Source organism: Eubalaena glacialis, chromosome 7, assembly GCF_028564815.1.
Source record: "Eubalaena glacialis isolate mEubGla1 chromosome 7, mEubGla1.1.hap2.+ XY, whole genome shotgun sequence".
NCBI classification, from domain to species: Eukaryota; Metazoa; Chordata; class Mammalia; order Artiodactyla; family Balaenidae; genus Eubalaena; species Eubalaena glacialis.
The window spans coordinates 9,025,943-9,041,491 of record NC_083722.1 but is presented as its reverse complement, the minus strand read 5'-3'; the positions used below and the strand labels follow the sequence as shown (position 1 = coordinate 9,041,491).

General features: G+C 47.4%; 1 protein-coding gene across 9 annotated transcripts in view; it reads right to left on the bottom strand.

The window, feature by feature from the left end:
* HIVEP1 (HIVEP zinc finger 1) overlaps positions 1 to 12,217 on the bottom strand; it is a 142,925-nt gene extending 130,708 nt beyond the window's left edge. For 3 of the 9 annotated variants that reach the window (XM_061195718.1, XM_061195727.1, XM_061195726.1), the window contains exons 1-4: positions 8,112 to 8,260; positions 7,156 to 7,260; positions 5,649 to 5,730; positions 4,947 to 5,089 (exon numbers count right to left, since the gene is read on the bottom strand). In XM_061195718.1, coding sequence (XP_061051701.1) covers positions 4,947 to 4,986 — 40 coding nt within the window. In that variant the 5' untranslated portion in view covers positions 4,987 to 5,089; positions 5,649 to 5,730; positions 7,156 to 7,260; positions 8,112 to 8,260. Of the gene's footprint in view, positions 1 to 4,946; positions 5,090 to 5,648; positions 5,731 to 7,155; positions 7,677 to 7,869; positions 7,907 to 8,111; positions 8,261 to 8,637; positions 8,780 to 12,130 lie in introns of those variants that run through there. The other 6 variants (XM_061195720.1, XM_061195721.1, XM_061195719.1 and 3 more) reach the window with 6 other exon arrangements.
* Between the last annotated feature and the right edge of the window lie 3,332 nt (positions 12,218 to 15,549).

Genomic DNA, 15,549 nt, shown 5'->3' with positions numbered 1-15,549 from the left:
GCACAGATCGAAGACTAAAACAGTCTCTTGTGACATAATTTATATCCAGCTAAGATGATAGATCTGTAGAATAATCATGATGCAATAACAAAGGACAATAAGGCACCTGTGGACACAAGCAACAGAAGCCCACTGTATACGGGGGCAGGGGGGGCGGGGGGGCAGGGTACAGGGGGAGAAGAGAGGAGGAAAGGGGAAAAAAGTCAAAGAAGTGGTGAAATCTTCTTTGGCAGACACACCTCCCACACAGAGTAAGAAAACAGAGTAGAAGCGAGGAGGGGGAAGAGATACTTTCCAGAAAGAAGAGCAACACAGAAGTGCTGGGCTTGCACGCTGAGCTCCTGAAATGGCAAATGACTATCCATCAGATACACAGTAGAACAAGAAGGCCAGAGCGAGGTAAGTGTGTCCCAGCTAAATTCACGCCTTTGGACCTCATCTTCTAAGGCGATGGGCATCCACAGACCCCACGTGTGGATCTCGGCTATGCTCTGATCACCCTCCCAAGTGTTACTTCTCACATTATAATAAAGCTGGCTCTCAGAGGGGAAAAGAGCTCTCGTCTTTCACAATGTGTTCAGAGCCAAATGCACTCAACCAATAAAAATGAAAAACAGCCACACCAAATTCTCAAAATACGTTTTGCAAAGGTTAATACTTAGTATTTTCCACACTGATTTCCAATCCTAAAGCCAATGAATCTTTGAAACCCTAGGCCCAAATACAACCCAAAATAGGTAACACCCATTTTCTTTTTTTTCCAAAGCTTTGCAACTTTCACAGTGACGAATGGCAAAGCACAAAAACAGCCCTTTGTCTTAAAATGACAGATGGAACCCCTGCAAGTCCCCAGTTCCTCCATTCCACGTTACCCAAGAGTCCCAGCAAAGACCTGGGAAGGAGGCGACAGGTAGGGAATGCCTCCTGGGGAGGAAGGTGCCACCCTGCTGCACGCTCATCAAGACCACACGTGGAGCTGGCCCTGGAGTTTGCCGCACGGTGGCCAAGAGCCCCTCTCCGGGGAACCTAGGACAACACATAAAGCCTTTCTTCTGAACACCAAGCGCTGCTCTCGTGCTCTTCAGAAATTCCTATTCAACCTCACAAAGGAAATGCCACTGTTAGACGCTACCCACCCACAGTGTGCAGGTGGGCACCAAAGACAAAGGTTCTACCTGGTTTAGGTGACCAAGGGTGAAGAGACCAGAACTCAGCAAACCTCACTCTCACAAACTGTACAAGTCACCCATCAGATCTAACTCTGACTCAGTTATGCCCCAAATTCGTGTCCTGCCCTTGACATACCAGTTCCTCTCATGCTTTTCCACTAAAGAACCTCTAGCATCAGAGAGGTGTAAACTCCATCTCCTTATGGGAGCACAGCCTGCGTGCCTAACTTAAATCCGTACTAACTTTGTATGCTCCTCCATGATAGAAGCCTGTATGTATTTTTTCTACACTTGTATAATACTTTAACACATGAATACACACACACACACACACACACACACACACACGTGCGTGTATACATATGTTCCCCCAATCCTTCCACATGCCATGGAAGCATAATAAACATATGATTTCAGATTTAAGTATAAAGCTTTAATTATTGACTTGATGACCAAGCACAAGACAAATACTTCACAGGCTATTTTCTAAGGAAGACTAAAAAGAGGCAACATGTTTAATGGAAACCCCTAAGATGACAGCACACAGAGCTGGTCTTCTGACTGTGTCTCTCCCCACGGCAGAGCTAACTTTATGAGATAGCTCTTCTACAAGACAAAGCAGTGGGTCACAGGTAAAGCCAAGCAAACATGATACTCCAACTGCATCACACAACTGAGATACAAAATACAGTCGTCCCTCGGTATCCACGGGGTGTTGGTTCTGGACCCCCATGGATACCAACATCCACGGACGCCCAAGTCCCTTAAATAAAACGGCCTAAGGCCCTCCGTATCCAGGGGTTGAGCTTCTGAGGATTCACCCAACCTGTGGTTGAAAAACATCCACATATACATGGACCTATGCAGTTCAAAACTTGCTGTTCAAGGGACAACAGTAAATGGTAAAAAATTCATTTTAGTAGCTGTTGTTTCCCTGCTTACTTTAACCCCCGAATTGTGCCTAGGGATAGAGTCCTCATACATTTTTAGAAGGTAAGAGGAAATTGTAAAGGTGTTCTTGCCTTTGTCCTTTGCTTACTTGGGTTTTCCCAATGGGAACAGCTTGGTCCTCACCCTTCTCAGCTGAGTGAGCTAACTGGCTCAGACACCACCCCTTCCATGAAGTCCCCCCTCCCCTGTGCCTGGCGAATCTGCCCATCCGCCCACATGGCTTTAGCAAAGTCGCTTTTGTCATCTTGTGCTAATCTACTTTGATCCTTTCTTTAGTGGCTGAGAGTTCATAACTGCCTTAGTCAAGCAACTTTTTAGACTCTCACCAATGGGCCAGAACCCAATTTATCACAAGTTCTCTTCAAAAACTTTCAAAACATCTTAATTTCAGAAAACAAGCAAGTTTTCCTATTAAAACTTTTCACTTTGCATACTAAATTTAGACCCAGATTTCGTGATCTTTATAATCTGACTCCTCCAAATTCTCCCACTCCAATCTCCTCCCTCCCTCCCTCGTTTCCCCCCTGAGTAGAGCTTCTGATGCTCTGGTCATGGGTGGTAACTTAGAGGAGCTTGGATTCCCCAAGTTGCTTCACAAGCTCCTACCCCAGGATGAAATGCACTCATCCTGTCTTGTCAGCTTCCTGGGTAATCTTCCAGCCTTAAGAACCCAGTTCAGATGTTATCTTTCCTTCCCACCCTGCCCCTCTCCAAACCAGCCCCTGCAAAACTGGAATTAACATGATCCCCAAACTCCAGCATAATCTCTAAACGTCTGCTCTTCCCTCACTACATTCTCTTTGCAGCGTCCACGTCTGATTATCATTTCATCCCTGCCACATGGAACGGCAGCACAGGAGGGCGTTCACCAAATACCTGCTGGACTTCCCTGGTGGCACAGTGACTGGGAATCCACCTGCCAATGCAGAGGACACGGGTTCGAGCCCCGGTCTGGGAAGATCCCACATGCCGCGGAGCAACTAAGCCCGTGCGCCACAACTACTGAGCCTGCGCTCTAGAGCCCGCGAGCCACAACTACTGAAGCCCATGCACCTAGAGCCCGTGCTCCGCAACAAGAGAAGCCACTGCAATGAGAAGCCCACGCACCGCAACGAAGAGTAGCCCCCGCTCGCCGCAACTAGGGAAAGCCCACGCGCAGCAACGAAGACCCAACGCAGCCAAAATTAAATATAAATAAATTCATAAAAACAAAAAACAAATACCTGCTGAGTTGTACATTTATTTGATACAGAAAGGAAAAGTCTATGGCCTAAAAATCTGCATTTCTCTGGATAGCCATGTTACCTAGAATACAATAAAGGATATATTTTAAATATGAAAAACATTTAATGTTTATGACCTAATGAATGATACTTTCAGATCAATCATGCATTCATTCTTTCAGTGAGTATCTGGGCTCCTAATCAGCTGCCAGGAGTTGTGCTGGGCTAGGGCCCCTGCCAGCCCCAAGGCTGCCCTTGAGCACGTGGGTGCATCGGAACAGGGCGCCCTCTCTGGACAGACGAGCTATAAAAGCTGAGCCCAGGACTCCAAAGGCCCGCCTCAGCTGGCTGTGAGCATGCAGGCATTGCCTATAGAAGTAAATGAGAGAAAGTCCTGACTTCGGGGGCTCAGATTCTAGTAAAAGAGACAGGCAAATACAGTCAGTTTCCAATATTTTCTACGTGACCCTGAAAATCAGACTTCGACATACGACACTTAACGCACTCCATCTAAATCCTCATCTCATTGAACACCGGTACTAAAATCATCAATTTGAACTCAGGCTGAGGCATCCACCTGTGCCAGCAGAGAGTTCTAGTATGCTTAGGCAGGAAATGAGCACTGTTTGCAGATTCAAGTAGGCCACGTAATTGGCCACATTTTCACTTACCACCTTACAGGGACTGGCCAAATTATTTCACCAAGCAACATTTTCAATTAAATTTGTCTGATTTTTAAGTCATTTCTTGCCTTGCGTGTGCTTGAGAATATTTTTTCTGTAATTGTAAATATTTCAAAAGATACTTTACTCAGTTTGGAATTATTTGCTTTAACAGTTCTTTGCTTAACACTGCTACACACTTTTATCTACTAAGTTAAATATAAAAGATAATTACCGTTCCCAGTGGATAAAGCACATTAGAATAATACAAATCTTTTAAAACAATAAGCTAAAAAAAGTTGACTTTCCTAATATTAAAATATCTCTTCACATTTAAGAGGAAATGCTCATATTTTTTTGTTTTATATGAAATGTATATTATATACATATACATTTTTAACCAATTGCTTCCCTATGGAAAATAAATCAGTATACCTATTTCCTGAGTAGTTCTGCAAACAATGGTCTGAGTTAATGTCAACTACAATTGTCTTCACTTCTTGTTAATCTAATGTACAGACTGGTACAAAAATAAATCTCAAAAGAAGTATGGGGGAGGGGTGAAAAATAATTCACCCTGGATTCGGTGATCCAGCCGGCAAAGAATATCCAACCATTTATTTCAGATTCCTCACTCCAAACAAGGTGCCTGTTAAGAGACAGTGAATCTCAGACTTTAATACCCACACTAATGGTTGGGAAGGCATTGTAGTTTTGTCAGATTCAATTAATTCATTCAACAAATATTTACAAAGCATCTCCTGAGAGACAGAAATTGTGCAGGGCAAGAGGAAGTGAACCAGAGAAACAGAACAGGGGTCCTGGAGCCGCCGGACCATGGAGCAGGGTCACCATCTAACAAGCTGCCATTCCTGCCACCAATGAGATACTTGATTAAAGACTGATTGTAAACCCTACTTCTATCTAATGCAGAGCCTTACCTCTTAGGTTTCTGGGATGAATCTGTTTAGTTCGAGGCATCTTCTTTGATTCAGGGGCCCCTTTTTCTTCTTAGAAACTGTAGGAAGAGCAGGTCACAAAAAGGTAGCTCCATAAACCCAATGTCCATCAATTAATCCATGTGCTGAAAAAGAAAAAAAAAAAGTCACATTTCACTACCTTTTACTACCTTCAAACGAAAAAGACACTTCAAAAGTTATGGCTTAATACAGCACTAATCTAAACTCAACAAAATCTCAACTAATCTAATCAAGCTGAAGGCCACTGCAAAAGATTACCTACTAACTTTTAATTAGATGTAGGACATATCATATTGCCACTATCTGGGCTTTCCCGTGAAAAACACAGGGGAAAAAAAAAAATCACTGTACCTTTATCAAAAGAGAGTGAAAAAATTCAGTGAATTCTGTTTTAAAGCAACGTTTCCAGGTACAATTAAAGTACAACATCAGGCTATAAAAGGGTTTTGCTGTATATAGTACAAGTCTGCCCATTTATAAATTCTTTAGGGCATGGACCATGTCTCATTCATTTTGTCTTACTGAGTTAATTCAGTTAATACATGTGGTTGCTTTTGAGGCTGTTCCCCAATTACTCCAGTTCTCTCTTCTAGGCTCCTTTAGGACTGTTCTTTCTCCCTTCCTCTGTTTAGCTAGAATGCGTGACCAGTTCTGGCTAATTACCTGTGAGTGGAAGAAACAGGCATCGCTTCCAGGGTGGAGCATTTAGTTATCAAAGCAAGATGCCCCCAGTGCTCTTCTTCCTCTGCCATGAAACAGGCACAGTTCTAGACAGTGAGTCTGACAACACAGAGCTGAGCTCCCGCCAACCCAACGTGATCACGGAGCAGAAACATAAAGGAGATCTTTGTTGTTTTAAGCACTGAGGTTTAGGAGTTATTTGTTACTGCAGCATAACCCTGTCCTGACATACACATTTTAAAAACAGCTATTTGAAATACAATGTGTCAAAATAGTAACAATCCAAAACTTAACCATCTCTTTCCCCCATGAGATCCTCAAGGATCCTTGAGCTACAAAATCTTAGTTTTAACTTCCTGCAATAAGGCTGATAAGCATAGCCCATGATGATGATGTTAAACATGAAATTATGTTTAATCACTAAGCAAAGACACAAGAATGGAATAGGAATGCTTTAATACTTTTAAAACATCCAGTACTACAGAAAAAAACAAGAGCACCTACTGTGTGCCTATGTACTTCCTGCACATTACCTAATTTAATCCTAATGATAACTGCTTAGGTAGCTATCATTTATCCATTTTAAAGATAAGAAAATTAAGACAGAAAGAGGTTAAGGAACCTGCCCACGGCCAACAACTAAGAAATGTGGCACCACCTGACTCAGGTACTCTCAACGCTTATTTCCTGGCTGGAAATAGTACCTTCTCTGGGGGTTTTATTCAAGAGGCTGTATAGCACAACAAGTCATGACTACATATTTCGGTGTCAAATCACACTGGGTTCAAGGCTTACTGTGTGGCTTTGTTCAAGGTACTTAACCTCTCTGAAGATCAGATTTCCCAACTGTAAAACTAGGAAATAGTATCCACCTCACTGGGTTGTAAGAACTAAACAATGCAGGTGCTTTGCTCACTGCCTGGCACATGGAAATATCAAATATTAATCCTCCTTAAGAATGCCTATATGGGACCATAGGGCTGTATCTAATAACCAGTATAAGGTTTTAGAAATTTATGGTTTCAATACAGCAGAGAAGCAGCAGAAGGAAAGAAGGCTATGATTAACTTCAGTATTTTAACCCCGATAAGGCTGCATGTGGGCACTGCATAAAAAATATTTGCAAGTTTTTAACTGCATGGTGAAGAATATGAAATATGAAGGTTCAATACCATGTACTTCATCTAGCACTGTGCTAAATGATCTATAAAAGATATAGTTCCCCAACTCCCTGCACGAAAAACATCCACCATCCAACTGACGGAGCTTCCGATTCAAGAGAGAATGTAGAGACGTCAGGGCCAAATAAACTGTATGAAGGCTTAACTCCCAACTTAACGCTTTTAAAAGGTCACGATATTTAGAAGTTTTTAAAGCGACAACTCCGACTGTAATTCAATCACGTGACACCACAAGATCCGGAGCCTGCACATAAAATATGCAAATTCCCAATCAGTAACAGCTTTCCGCTACCCTGTTCTCTGCCTACCCACTGTCCCTAGCTGTCCATCCCATGTTTAAATCCTTGTAGGGGGGAGTGAGTCTTTCCAACGACCGCAGCGTTGTAGCGATGAAGACGAGTGATGAACCGTTCCTTTACGGGAAAGAAATAAATACTACATGGAGCAAAAACATGACACGATCAAAAAGCGTAAAGACAGTTGCAAGGAGAAAAAACATGAATGAATGTGGAGGGCGGAGCCTGGGAAAACCCCTCTGCAACGCTGCACTGAACAAAGCGCTTCGCATGCCAGGAGGAGGGGGGAATGGAAGTGCCAGCTCAGGAAGGAGCCCAGAGTGAATGCGGAGAGCAGGAGGAGGAGGAGGAGGAGGAGGACGAGGCGAGGCGAGGCGAGGCGAGCGCGGCAGCCCTGAGACTCCTCCTCGCCGCCAGCTCCGCCGTCGCCCCCTCCCCTCTCCAGCAGCAACTCCTTTGCCAGCCCGACCCCAAGGCGAGCCGGAGCCGACCCGCGCCCAAACCCACCGCCCTCTTCCCAACTGCTGCAGGCGCGTACTCCCAACCCGGAAAGAAACTACCCAGGTGGCTGGGAGTAAACAGGCACTTAGAGCAAAGAACGAAAGGAAAAGCAAGCCACAAAGCCGGGAGGTTGGGAAGCCGAGGCCTGGCCTCCCTCACCCCCCACCCTCTTGCAAAATGCGTCTGCGGCTGGAACGCGGGCGGGGAGGCTGGGTTCCTCCGTACCTGCTCGGCTCGCAGGACCGCAGCTCGGGCCGCTCGCGCGCGGCGAGGGCGCCCAGAAGTGGCAAGTGTCTCCCGCACGCAGCCATCCCCTCTGCAAGGTCTGCGGTTGCACACACACGCACACACACGCGCGCCCGCACGCCCCCCGCCCGCGGAGAGGGATGTGGTCCTGCCCGCCCCCCACGCCGGTCCCCCGCCGCCCTCCCAGCTGCAGCGCCCCCGCCGCGGAGCCCGCGCCGAACCTGCTGCCAGGACGCCCGGCGGGGCCGCTGCCGCTGCAGCCGGCCCTGGAGCTGCGCTGCTGATGGCGGCGGCCGCAGCTCGAAATCTCCTCGACCCCCGCGCGGCGGCGGCGCCTGGGATCCCTCCTTCACTTGACAACCCCAAACACAAACATAGCCTCCTCCGGCTGCTGCTCCCGGTCCCCCCGGCTCCGTCCCCCTCCCCGCCGCCGCCGCCGCCGCCCCCAGCAGCAGCCACACTAAAGGCCGGCGACTGGCACTCTCACCACCCAGCGCTGAAATATTAAACAGGGGAGCCGGCCGGGGGGCGGGGGGGCGAGCGCGGGGCGCGCGGGCGGGGGCCGCAAGCGCCGAGCGGGAGAGGCGGCAGCGCTCGCCGGCGCCCGGGGCCGCGGCATGACCGCTGCCGCCGGGGAGGGGGCGTCCGGGGGGCCGAGCGGCGAGGCCGGGAGCGCGCACCGCGGGAGGCGGGGCGGGGCGGGGGGACCCCGGGGTCTGGGGCGAGGAGGGCAGGCGCGGGCTTTACCTCTCCCCGGGGCAGAGTAGGGCACGTTTAGAGTCTTTAGGGGCGACGGGAGGAGCGCGGGCCGGGCGGCGCGGGGTAGGGAGGGCGAAGGTCGGAGGCTTTCCCGCGGGTAGGCGGGGCAGCAGGGGATCCCCGGGGGCGGGAGGCGGGGAGGCCGTGGGCTGCGACGCGGGGGCGGGGGAGGGGGCGTCCCCCGGCGGGGACCGAGGCGGGGGCTTTGCGGGGGGAGGGGCGGGGTCACCCCGGGGGCGGAGGCCCAGCGGGACTGGCGTCGCCGCTTGCCCAGCCCTGCCGTGGGGTAGGGGTAGGGGTAGGGTGGGTGCCCCGGGTCCGGGCTCGCTTGGAGCCCGGAGTCCCGGGTCTCCCTGGCGGGGCGGGCCCGGGACCGCGCCTCCCCCCGCAGCCTGCCCGCGGCTCAGCCCCGCCCGACCGCCGCAGGGACGGGAGGGGGGGCGGAAGGAGGGGGCGGTGCGGCCCGAGGGGGGAAGGGGCGGGGTTAGGGACGCGAGGGGCGGGAGCCCGGGGTCGCGCCGGTTCGGGGACTGGCGCCCGGCGTGGGCGGAGGGGCGGGCCCGCCGGTCACGCGGCCCAGGGAAGGCCTGGCCGGGTCGCGCAGTTGGGGGCGGTTGGTCCGGGAAGAGAGGCGGGGACGGGCGGGGCGATAGTTTCTCTTTACCGTCTCTTTACTTTTTAAAGCAGGATGTGGGCCGGCCCGGTGACGTCACGGGGTCTCCCAGCCCCGCCCCCCGCCCGGGCCGAAAGGGGGAGGGGAGAGGGAGAAGGGCGGGCCAGGGTGCGGGGGGACCCCAAGGGGGTTTCCTCAGCAACGCGTGGAGGGAAGGGGAAAGTCATTGTGAAACTTGAAACTCATTAACTTTGAAAAACAACTTTATAAAAAAACGGGAGGGGGGCGGGGTGTTGGGTTGAAGGGTGGAAGGGGACATATTTTTAACCCTGAACTGAAACTACTTTTTGGTGGCGGATGTTCTATTAAAAGATTGAGGAAAGCCAAGGTTATTCCAGAGGCCACTGCAATGCCCGCTGGTGGTTCCCAGAGCCGGAGCAGCGAGCGCAGTTAACCCTTGCCGGTCCGCCTGACAGCTTGGGGCAGGGAGGAGAGGGCTCTTTGGGGTCAGGAAAAGGGGCTTGCGGGGCTGGGCAGCGACCTGGCCGCAGGGTCGCAAGGAGGAGAGAAAGGGGGAAGAGGGAGTAATTACCATAAACCAGAGTTTGACCCTGGCTGCTAGAAATCAACAGAGGAAGCAAGGAGTGGAAATCTATGGAAAAGAAATCAGGAGGGGCTGGACCAGGGTAATGATGAAGGTTTTCAGGGTTAGACCTAAATAAAGAAGGTTAGAAGTTTGGGGCTCAGAAATTCCACATGTACACCTAAACAAGCAGGCACAAATGACTGGTTTAAGGAGCCACGCTGAACTTGGGAGGAATAAGGTGAAACAAAAATTTTGATGCAGAAAAAATTCTCATATAAAAACCAAAGTGCTTTCCCCTTTTAAGGAATAAAAATGCTGAACGACCGTACACCCACTCTGCTGGCCATCTGCGCAAACTTGAATTGTTTTGTTCCCTGGGGCTTCCATAAAGAGATCTAGGTTTTTCCTCCTAGGGTTGACCCCTAAAATTCCCCTGAGGAAATCCTACCTCTAGCTCATTTGAGCTAAGAAAAGCTTAATGCACCAGAATGCGAATGATTAAAAATGGAATACTCAATAATGGCGAGCTTGTAAGCAAAAATAATGTCATGTAAAGGGGGGAATATGCCCATTAAAAAGTAGATTTGGTCATAAAAGCGAAGATCAGCCAACAACTGCCTAAATTTGAAATAATGTTTAGCACACTATGCTTCCAACCTTGCAATGAAATAATGCAATTTTTTTCATTTTCGATGTGATAAAATCAACTCTGGTATGAAATTAAATGACACCTAATGGACTGCAATCACAAAACGTATGTAAATGTAACTTTACAACTTGAATTAAAAAAAAAAAAAAACACATAGTGGGAAGCAGCCGCATAGCACAGGGAGATCAGCTCGGTGATTTGTGACCACCTAGAGGGGTGGGATAGGGAGGGTGGGAGGGAGACACAAGAGGGAGGGGATATTGGGATATATGTATATGTATAGCTGATTCACTTTGTTATACAGCAGAAACTAACACAACACTGTAAAGCAATTATACTCCAATAAGATGTTAAAAATAAATAAATAAATAATTTTTTAAAAATCCATTTACATGTGAAAGTACACCTAATCTGTCAGACGATAAAGATTAAGGTAGGCTGATGATAACTGACTCTACTCTGTGTCACCTGCTAAGTCAAAAATGCTAACTGAATACATTTTTAACCCAATAGTTGTTACCATAACAAATACATAGTGTGAACACAAGGTTTATATGGGATTTGGCATTGCTGTGAACTCTCTAACAAATTAAACATGCAATTTGGAGTTGTAATAGATTAATTTTGTCATTTCAATTTGTTAAAGAACTTTTTTCTTAAATAGACTATCCACAATTTAACTATCTTGAGCATCAAATTAATATTAATCTTTTTTTGAAATATGTACAATACCGAACATTTTCCCATTTTCAAGTTCCGAATTTTCCAAGTGCAATTTCTTTTCCTAATTCTGCCTACAATTCTAACTTCCTAGTTATCAGAATGTAGGGGAATCCAACTAAACTATAAAGTAGCTAGTTTCGGCTTTAATTATTTTGTGGCAAATTGAATACAATTTCTCAAATTGTATCTTATAAACGGAATGTGGGGAAAAGCTTTTTTTTTTTTTTTAACCACAAGATAAATGGGAATGGTAAACAGCAGTTTGAACTGTCAAAAATTCTGCAGCACTAGGGGTAGGTGACCGTACTCTGAAAAAGAAAAAAAAAAAAGAGGGGGCTCCTAGGGCCCCCTTCCTCTCCGGCTGCACCTTCCCGGCCGTGTGAGCGCTCTCGGGGAGCGGGGTTCACGCGAGGGCAGCGTCACAGAGAGGCTCCGCACACATTTTCCTCGCAGGGCAGTTAGGGGCCAGCACAAGTCCTCCGCGGGGCTTCGTCGGGGGACCCCGCCATCCCGCCGCGTCCACGGGGCTCCGCGCCGCCGCCCGCGCGCCCCCTGCCCCTGTTCCCACGCGGCCGCCGGGCCCGCCCGGCTCGGGCTCCCCCCTGGCGCGGCCCCGCGGCCCCGGCCCTCCGCCCAGCGCGCGGCCCGGCAGCGCCTCCGCCACGCGGAGATCCCGGAGGTTCCTCCCAGCTGGCGGCCGGGTCACGCCGCCGCCCGTCCCTCCCCTCCGCCCTCCGCCCTCCGCCCTCCGCCCTCCGCGCGCGCTGGGCTTTCCCGTCCACCGGCCGAATCCCCTCCTCCTCGGGGCGACCCGGCGACAAAACCTGCCCCGCACGCTCTGCCAACTGTGCCCCACGCCCGGGCTGTTCCCCAGCCAGACGCCAGACAAAAGAGCCGAGGGAAAACTTACCCGAACTGCCACGCCAAACTCTGATCCAAAGCTTCCTGGGTTTAACTTTTAATTTTAAAAACAACAAAAGCAGAAACCAAAAGCCTCCTAGGTTGGAAGTGGGCGTGAGAGGAAATGCTAGGGGGAGGCGCTTCATTCCCTCGGCTGCTTTTGCCCCCCCCTTTTCTGGCCCCTGCCTGGGGCTTTGATGTTATCTGGTGCACCGCCTACATTGGGTTTATACCGTGGGCTCCGCGCCGAGAATGATACACAGATATTTGGCACTTTACGTGCTGGGTTGAAGAGAGGGAAGCAGGTGGTCACGGTAAAGTATTCCCACTTCTTAGCCCCGCAGCGAGAAGGGAGCATTTGCCCCGCTTCCCTTTGTTACCTGGACTGAAATGAACAATCCGCCTATCTAGTAATCCTGGAGCGCTGGACCATGTGGCATTTTCTGTTAGACACACAGAAAAGAGGCCTTCTCAGTTAGATTCATTTTCCCTCCACTCAGCACAAACTTACAACAAGGTGGTACTGTACGTTTTCTGAAGCTTTGTTTGGTTTTTAGATCTGTTTTGAAAGTAAATATTATTTCCCTTCTTAGACCTGCAGCCCTGAAGAGACAAGATACCTCTGAAGAAAACAAATTCCGTAATAACATGCCTTTCGTATACCATTCTTACAGGTCAGAATCTCCCAGCACCCTCCCCCTCCCTTTATGGAAAGCTTGTAACTGTTGATTTTATCTTCCTTAACTGGACACTAGCAGAAACTGGATATATTTTTACATTAGATTAGCAGGCTCAGGACCATCACAAACAAAGCACTAACAAAGCATGCTTTTTTTTTTTTCTTTTTTTTTTTAACAGATCAGTAATCAAGAAATAATGCACAGTCTAACACTCAGCCCTAACTGTCCATCCACTTTATGCCAACACCAACCTGTGTTCAGACCTTGCCCTCTGGGAGTTTACAAATTAATGGAGACAGAATAAACACATGGAAAAATACCTAGAGGGGAAAAGATACAAGAAGCAACTTATAAACAGAGCCAATTAAAGTTATACAGTTACTTACATGATTGCTGAGAGCTTTCTGGATTGGGTGGAAGGCAGGATTATCAGAGAAAGTTCCATACTGAGGGTGAGTTCTGAGTAGGATTTTGAAGGAGAGAAAGTTCGTGATTTGGCAATAGTCTGAGAATAGCATTCCAGGTAAGGGAAATAGCTTGAAGGTGAGAGAGCAAGTAAACTGTGTGTGATGGTTTTTCTGGCTAGAGCAGAAAGTCAAAGTAAATGTGGAAAAAAAGAAGGGTGGCCATATAACTGCAGCCTCCAAACCAGGGCACTTTTGAGAGGAAGTGGGAGGCCATGAATAACTATACCCAGATGAGAGGCATTCACCTCTCCAGTCCCAGCCAAACAGGAAGAATGGGTTCTCTAGTAGTGAGCTGTGAAGACAGAATGGGCTGGGAAAAGCCTTCTTGGCCATCCTTAAGAAGGAATTAAGACATGATACTGCATGTCATTTGGAGACATCTGGACTGAGACTGATGTTTTTAAGGAAAGTTATTGTTACTGATGGATTTAGGATCTGTCATAGTAGTATTTTTATTGGCAGTAGTAGTAATAGTAGTATTTGTATCAGCAGAAATAGTGATAGCACAGATCTTCCTTGATTTACAGTACTGTTACGCCCAGTAAACCCATCACAAGTTGAAAATATCGTAAGGCAAAAATGCATTTAATACACCTAACCTGCTGAACATCAGAGCTTAGCCTAGCCTACCTTAAATGTGCTCAGAACACTTACATTAGCTTACAGTTGGGCAAAATTATCTAACACAAAGCCTATTTTAAAATAAAATGTTGGATAGCTCATGTAATTTACTGAATACTGTATTGAAAGTGAAAAACTGAATAGTTGTATGTGTTTGGTTCTTTACCCTCTGGATGGTGTGGCTGCCTGGGAGATGTGGTTTGGGGCCACTGCCCAGTATCATAGTCATGCAAATTGCTAGCCTGGGAAAAGATCAAAATAAAATAAAATAAAAACTTAGAAGTATGATTTTTATTGAATCTTGCTTTTGCACCATTGTATAGTGAAAAAATATACAGTCCAGGACTGTCTGTAGTGTCTGTATCAGCAAAAATAGTAATAGTAGCATTTGCATGGGCAGTAATAGTAGCATTTGTATGGGCAGTAATAGTAAATAGCATTTATATTGCAGAAGTTGTTATAGTAGTATTTATATCAGCGGCAGGAGGAATAGAGCAGTAATGGTGGTGGTAGTAATTGACAGTTATTGAGAGTTTATGATTTACCAGGCTTTCCTGTATAAACTCATTTACTCCCCCCCCCACCCCCCCACCCCCCGCCCCCCCGTAAACCCATACCACAGATGAAGAGAGGCTTAGAAATGCTAAATAATCTGCCTGCAGCCATAGAGCTAGTAAGTGGTAGTGCTGTGATTGGAACCCAGAGAATACTGAGATGCTAAAGCTTAAAGATCATATTTTCTGAAAAACATTACAATAACTCTATAACGTTGTACCTCTCTGGAACAAAGAAAAAAAGGGAATGAAAAAAAAAAAAAAGTCCACTGTTTCAAGTTTTGAGAACCTGGTAGATTGTGTGATGAAAGTGGGGAAGTTGGTAGGGTGTGATGCTTGAGGGGGAGAAGAGAAAATGACTTTAAATGTAACCATGTCGAGGTTTAAGAACAATGACTTAATTCATATTAATGCCGATATTGATACCATTAACCTTACAGGATACACTATTACAAGGAACTTAGTCTCTAACTCCATTTAAAAGCACCTAGTTCAATGCCAACTAGTAGAAGAGTTTAATGAGTATTATTTGGTGTCCTATCTGTTAAAGAGGCGAAAAAGTACTGGAAGTGATTGATAGAGGTGATACTTGTGGTTCCTGAAAGAATTCCTCATAAGCATTGTTGACAAGTGCATACTAGGGAACACTAGAAAGAGCCAACAGCATTCAATTAAAACAATACAACCTTATCCATGATCTAACAATGTGGAAACAAACATATTCTTAGTGAGGAATGGAGGGGAGAAAACAACTAGTTAGCAATACCCCTACTACACTGGAGAGAAGTCACCAGTTCCAGGATTTACTACTAATGGGCAGTGTGTATTAAGCATTTGTGGAGAAAGGCAACCTAAGATTAAAAGCATGAACTTGGAAGCCAGCCAGCCTGAACTGAATCCCAGCTGTGCCAGATGCATAATCTTGGGCGATGGATTTGACCTTCCCGAACCTCGGTTTACGCATCTGTGAAGTGGATATAACTGGAGTCTTCATGGAATTATCACGAGGATTAGATGAGTTGGTATTTCTAAAGTGTTTAGAATAGTGCCTGTCATATAGTTATAAATATATATATGTGAGTGTTGACCAATTCCTTATTGCATGCC